The 7500-nt window shown below is 42.6% G+C and overlaps 1 protein-coding gene across 1 annotated transcript in view; it reads left to right on the forward strand.

Annotated features, from left to right (window-relative positions):
* The window catches only part of LOC138056864 (mucin-5AC-like), a 38987-nt gene that overhangs the window by 18612 nt on the left and 12875 nt on the right, over nt 1-7500 (forward strand). The window contains exons 3-4 of the mRNA XM_068902787.1: nt 5548-5665; nt 6227-6618. Coding sequence (XP_068758888.1) covers nt 5548-5665; nt 6227-6618 — 510 coding nt within the window. The remainder of the gene's footprint in view (nt 1-5547; nt 5666-6226; nt 6619-7500) is intronic.

Genomic DNA, 7500 nt, shown 5'->3' on the forward strand with positions numbered 1-7500 from the left:
GAACCATAGTTGTTTCAGTTGTCTGAAAAGAGCTGGTCGTGATCATAATGTTTCCAACTGTTCCTGCAGACGCCAATGCAGTGAGTCATTTAACGGAAGTCAGTGCAAATACTTTCACCACCCATTGTTACACGGTGCCAATGTAACAAATTCCGCTACAGCCTTAACAGTTTCATCCGTTGCGGGCAGCAAACAGGCAATTCTTCCAGTCATTCTTGTGGAAATTCTGGGATCTGAAAATGTCAAAAGGCAAGGAAACCTGCTCCTGGACTCTGGTGCTCAGGTCAGCTTAATCAAGTTGTCAGTAGCAGACGAACTCGGTCTTAAGGGAAAGGAAGTCACCATCACCATAGCTAAAGTTGGAGGGGAGGAAGAAGAATTGATAACGAAGCTATTCCGTGTTCGCATCCGATCACTGGTGAGCCGAAATGTTATCCATACTGTTACAGCCGTGGGCATCCCGTGTATAAGCAGTGACATTACCGAAATAAAGCTCAGTCACGTTGCTGGAATTTTTGGCCTCGGAAAAGAGGAAGGCCGCAGAAGAAGTGGCCCGGTTGACCTACTCGTTGGCATTGACCACCCAAAACTGCATACAGGTGAGACCAGGGAAGCTGCTAACCTTATAGCAAGACAGTCCCCCCTTGGCTGGGTAATATTTGGAGCCACATCTGGAAAACATGAACAAGTGAACCGCGTCTTTAGCGTAAAAGTCCCCACGCCTATAGACATGACTGACTTTTGGACAACAGAAACAATGGGAGTCGCTGCCAAGCCTTGTGAATGTGAAGCTGACAAGTTAAGTCCCGTAGAACGCAGAGAATTGAAAATTATTGAAGACTCCTGTCAAAGGATTGGACACCAGTGGCTAATACCCTACCCATGGAAACGAGATCCGAAGGAACTGCCAAACAATGAAGCACAAGCTAAGAAGAAGCTGGAAGCAATTGAAAGCCGCCTGTCAAAAACACCGGAGCATGCAGCTGCCTATGACAGACAAATGATGGAAATGACAGAGATGCAGTTTGCACGCAAGCTCACAAAGCAGGAATTGGAGACATACAAGGGACCAATCCATTACATTGCCCACCACGAGATAGTGAGACCCGAAAAGACAACGCCCATCCGCATAGTCTTCAACTCATCTGCTTCATTTCAAGGTCACCGACTAAATGATTACTGGATAAAAGGGCCTGACCTGCTAAACAGCCTCTTTGGAGTCACCTTACGATTCAGAGAAAATGAAGTAGCTGTAACCGGAGATACCTCAAAGATGTATCACAGGGTTCTTATCCCCGAGCAAGATCAGCAAGTACACCGATATCTTTGGAGAAACATGGAAACTAATCGAGAACCTGATGTTTATGTAAAGACGGTGCTGACGTTTGGAGATAAGCCTGCACCTGCTATGGCACAGATCGCTCTGAGAAAAAGCGCAGATCAAGCAAAGGATTCGTATCCCGAAGCTGCCCACGTATTGAAGAACAACACCTACATGGACGACATTTGTGATTCAGTCCATTCCGTTCAAAAAGCCAAGCGACTGACGACTGAGCTGGATGAAGTATTGCTGAAAGGTGGATTTCAAGTCAAGGGATGGCTGTCAAACCAGTCTTTAGAGAACGAAATTATCAGACAAGAGAATCCTGAAATGAAATTGCTGCAAGGCCAAACACAAGAAAAGATACTAGGAACTGTTTGGAATCATGCCAAAGACATGCTCCTGTTCAACGTTAACCCGCCTAACGACATTACTCTGACCAAGAGAACAGTACTCAGCCAGATTGCTCGAATATTTGATCCAGTTGGATTCGCAGCAGCCTTTCTAGTTCGCGCTAAAGTCGGAATGCAGCGTCTGTGGCAACAAGGCTTAGAATGGGATCAAGAGCTGCCTTCAGCATCACGGGAAGAATGGATTCGTTTCTTCCAAGAAATGGGTGACTTGAATCACGTGACCTTTGAAAGATCCCTAACCCCAGCGGACGCGATTGCACTCCCAATACTCTGTATCTTTTCTGACGCATCCAACGAAGCCTTTGGAACTTGTGCCTACGTCAGATGGCGAACCGAGAGCAATGAGTATGACACACGATTCATAGCCGCCAAATCAAGAGTAGCCCCACTGAAACCGTTGACCATACCCCGCCTAGAACTACAAGCAGCAGTACTAGCAACCCGGCTATATCAGTCCATAGCAGAAGAGTCAAGACTGCAATTTGAGAAAGTCGTATTCTTCTCAGACAGCAACATCGTATTGTCATGGATTCGCAGTCAAGCGAGAGGGTTCAAACCGTTTGTGTCCGCCCGAGTCGCAGAAATTCAAAGCAATTCTGACCCGTCTCAGTGGAGACATGTCCCTGGAGAGTTAAATGTCGCTGATGACGTCTCTCGTGGCATACCGGCACAACGACTGATTGGCAGATGGAAGCAGGGACCAGAATTCTTACGACTGCCCGAGGAGGAGTGGCCTCAAGAAAACTTAACAGCTGACCTAAGCGAAGTAGACAAGGAACGCCGTAAAACTCAAGCCATTCTGCTCACCGGTTCCCATGAAGTTATCGACTGTAAGAAGTTTTCAAACTGGAGAAAACTTGTCAGGACAAGCGCCTATGTATTTAGATTCATCAGGAATCTACGTACCCGATGTCAAGCAAAGAAATTACCCGAAACCCCCGGACAGCAGATGCAATTGAGCCGTGAACCATTGGCGCCGCAAGAACTGGAGAAAGCCGAGAGGTACTGGGTCAAAGAAAGCCAGAAAACCCTCCAAGACCGCCTGAGGAGGGGAGCCCGTTTACAGACGAAAACGGAATAATCAGAGTTGGTGGTCGAGTAGATGAAGCCTTAGTTTCCTATGAAACCAAACACCCTGCTATGCTTCCCCGGGACCACTGGATATCTCTTCTGATAACTCGATACTTCCATCAAATTGGACACGCTGGCGTAGCAACCACAGTAGCGAAGATAAGGACAAAGTTTTGGATCATAAGAGCTCATGATTTGGCCAAGTCCGTAAAGTTCCGATGCGTGTGCTGCAGAGAAATTGAAGCAAGAACTGAAACACAACTTATGGCTGACCTGCCCAGAACTCGCCTGGAACCGTTCACGCCCCCATTTCATCATACAGCATGTGATTACTTTGGACCATTCAAAGTGAAGATAAGCCGAAAAACAACCACCAAGCATTATGGAGTAATCTTTACCTGCATGAACACGAGAGCTGTACATCTGGAGCTGGCAGTAGATTATTCTACCGTTGAATTTATGCAGACGCTGAGACGATTCTTCACCATCAGAGGACAGCCTGCGCTGATGATGAGTGATAACGGTTCTCAACTTGTGGGCGCAGAACGTGAACTCAGAGAGATGATCCAGGGGTGGAATCACAAAGAGCTAAAAGAATTTAGCGCCGAAAAAGGAATGAGATGGCAGTTTACTACGCCCGGAGAACCACATCAAAATGGCTGCGCAGAAGCATTAGTTAAAGGCGCCAAGAAAGCCCTAAAGAAAGCAATTGGTGAACAAATCCTGACGCCATTTGAACCATACACCTGTTTATTGGAAGTCGCTTACCTGATGAATCAACGCCCCATTGGTAGAGTTCCTAACGACCCGGATGACGGCTCGTATCTGTGTCCAAACGACATGCTACTTGGACGAGCTACCTCAATGGTACCACAAGGACCGTTCAGAGAGACCAGGAACCCACAGCATAGAGTCGAATTCGTACAGAAGATAGTAGACACCTTCTGGAGTCTTTGGACCCGAGACGTGTTGACGTCGTTTGTCCCTAGAAATAAGTGGAATGCTGAAAAGCGCACTGTGAGAGTGGATGACATAGTCATCATGGAAGATTCCAACTCTGTTCGTGGAAACTGGACCATCGGAAGAATCAGTAATGTTTACCCAGGAAGGGATGGCAGAGTTCGAAATGTAAAGATCAAGACGGCAACCTCGGAGTATAAAAGACCTATCACAAAGATTGTGATCATATACCCCGCCGATGGATACGAGGACTGATGTAGTTTAGGATGAGGACACTGCCCTCATCGGGGCGGAGAATGTTAACGTAGTTTTTGGACTATGCAAGGAATTCATAGTTAAGGAAATTGCGGTAGCCTCGTACACGCCCAACCGGAAACTTAAATAGTAGATAAACCTCAACTTTAATTAAGCAGTTTAGTTTTTTACCCGATATCTGAATTGGACATGTTTCATGTGATTTACTGCTTACCTGTTACACTGTTTTATGGTTATCCCGATCAAGGAAAATTAAGAAAACTCGCCATAGAAGTAAGTTTATGATCGCTGTTGTAATGTTATCAATCATTTCAGTTTTGTTAGTTTGATATGGATTTCATAAGTTTTGGATATTGACGAACAGTGGCCGCATGGTATAATGATTGTTAAAAGTTTTTATCGGTTATTCCCGCTTCGCTCGTTTCATTTCTTTATTACCAATTGATTTAGTTAATTAGAATACATTGTACATTTTAATTTCAGATCGAATAAAAAACATTATCAGTTATACGATTGCGAGTGTTCTTCGGTAGTGGATCGTCTTAGTTCTCTTGCGCAACAATTTTAATTGGTGAGTTTTTGCCTTCAATGCACGATGTGCTAAATTTATCTCCTTAGAACCGTGGATTGGACTTATCATCCATTGGATTTTGCACTACGCTTATCGTACATGACTTCTATATTAGGATTGACGTTGTTTATTATTTATTTTGTAAACCCTATTAAAGTTAGACTACAAAAGCTATTGCAACAACCTTTAAGAAAAGTTAATAAGTGGTTGATATATAAAAATACTTTTCTTTTCCTGACATCCTTCTGCCTTGCTTCCAAAGTAATTGTCAAATGCACTTTACTAATCCGAGATTACTTCTACTAATTATATAATTTATACTGTCCAGAGTTCTCATCAGAACTTTGAACAGCCATTGCGAGACTACTGTATTTTTAGTCATTAACACTGCAAAAATTATTGATTGACAAGCTGATCTACTGACAGAGGCAGTTTTACACAACGTTAACGCTTACAAGGCTACATGTGTAAGTGAGAACAGCATTACGGGACATGGTTTCAACTGAGAACCCCACGCTTGAGTAGAATTCATTGTAAGTTATATTTAATGCATTAAGTTATTTTCCTTTGTTTCGACCTAAATCTGGGCATATACATGTATTTTGCGTGGAAAGTGATTTTGTTGTTTACAAAATGTAAAATTTGAAGTCTTGCGGCCTCAGTATTGATTTTACATGCTAGAATGGATTACGAACACAATTGTCAAAAAAAATTGTTATCAAAACCATTTGAAACCATTTTGAAACCCTTTCCGAACCCTTCTAAGACTTGAAACACACTGAAAACCCTTTAGAAGCCCTTTTGAAACCCTCTTGAAACCCTTCCAAAACCCTTTTTGAGAAACATGAAACCATTTAGATACCTCTTCTGAAACCCAGGGCGTGGAGGGTCACATTTCTCTCTTTAATACTTTAAAAAATATTTTCTAAAAAAATGAATGATTTTTTTTTCAACAGTGGCAACCAGACATTAACGGAAGCCTTTCTGGCAGGATCATACGTTTGACTATCACATGCAGTGCTTCTACTCCTTTGACTCGCTGCTTTCTTTTCAAAGCATTAGGATCAGTTACCTGTGAGTACATACAGTAACAATAATTTATTGAGCTGTTTTTTTACTGGAAAACAGCTTCAAGTAACCTGACTATATATGGCTGATTTTTTGGTCTGTAATTTCAAAGTCTTTGTTTTTAAAACTAACTCAGGGGCCGTACATGAAGAGGGAGGGGCTGTAGTCCCTCCACTCCCTCACTTTCTACGATGTCTTTTTCACCTCCTCCCCTCCCCCTCTCATCACACCTCTGTGAACCATACCAAAGCCTAGCCCTTCCCCCCCCCCCCTCCCTCTATTTTCAAACATACTCCACAGCCCTGTAACTCAATCAATCAATCAATCAGTCAACTTTATTTAATGACTAAATGTTGACTGGCTTGATCAGCAAGCTGGATTTCAGACATTCTGTGTAACAATTACAAGGTATAAAATTAATGTTAAAAATGACTGATTAACTAAACTATACTGTAATGAAAAGTATTTAACTGGTGAAGATAGGACTTGACAGGCTCTGCATCCTTTTTTTAATTTCCAACATTTCATATGAGAGTTGTTTGTCTTTGGTTGTTTGAATTGTTGCAGATAATGCTTCTTCAAGTTGTTCAGTTTGTCCGAGCTTACCAACTTTGCCTTCACCAGTGTTATCATCCTCATCATCTTTTTCATCAACATCTTTGCCATTAATATTGGCACCATCACGGTCATCATTATCATCACCATCATGGCCACTATCACCGTCATCACCATCACCTTCACCGTCACGGCCACCATCACCATCACCATCATCATTATCGTCATTGCTTTTACCACTAGCAAAATCATCAATAGCATCAACGCCATTAGCACAATTGTCATCAACACTGGCCTTTGTGATATCTTCAAGCACTGGGATACTGTTGCCAGAGTTGACATCATCCTATGCAGGAACACAAAGCAAAGCTGTTATTATGATGTCCTCAATAGATCCATCATGGGTGAGTGTCTACCATACACGGGCACCTTTTTAGTGCCCAGTCTGACAGTACATCCTAGACATTGTAATCTATATGTTCACATTGAAATGTTGTAAAGCATTTCAACTAATAGCAATCACCTGTTGATAACTTAATAATGAAGAGTAAGATGGATGAAGCACAATGTGGAGTAAAGAATTCATCTTAAACAGATTTCCTTGAAAAAGAGACACCTCTTTTTGGGACACAATGTCAATGAATGCTTCAGACAGATATTTCCCCAGTTCATGTCATTGACAAAGTTCTCTCTCAAGCACATTTTCTGTTAGGACAGGAAACTCTGTAAGCCACACTTCTTTTGCCACAGACATACTGTACCCTAAATGTAAATGCCAGAGGTTTTTTCTCTCTTAGAGCGAGGGAATAGCGAGTCACGAAGTGGCAAGGAAAACCTCTGGTTCGAACCGTTGAGTTGTTTGAGAAAGCCAGTCCAATGGGATACTGTTTCGAACTCCCAGAGTCAGATTTTGACCCTAGTGATTTGATTGGTTCCAGGAACTGGTCAGTTCTAACAAGTACTCTGATTGGTTTAGCAACAGAAAGTGGTTTAAACAGGTTTTCAGCTGCTATCAAACAAGAGATTACAAGTCTTCTTGCAGCAAATGCTGCAAACTACGTTTCCGGGAATCGAGGTATTGAAGCCAGAACAAGTTCAGGGAATTCCACAGTTTATTTTTGAAAACGCAGATTTTGTATTTGCTGTGCTTCTGACTGGCTTCGGGAAATCACTTATCTTTCAAGTCATTCTTGGAGTGTGCTCTCGTTTGGCTTCTCACAGTTTTGTATGGAGTTAATATACATGTATGTCCACCAGAATTGACATCCAAGTTTGAAATAGCCCAT

Source organism: Montipora capricornis, chromosome 7 (assembly GCF_036669925.1).
Source record: "Montipora capricornis isolate CH-2021 chromosome 7, ASM3666992v2, whole genome shotgun sequence".
Classification (NCBI taxonomy): Eukaryota; Metazoa; Cnidaria; class Anthozoa; order Scleractinia; family Acroporidae; genus Montipora; species Montipora capricornis.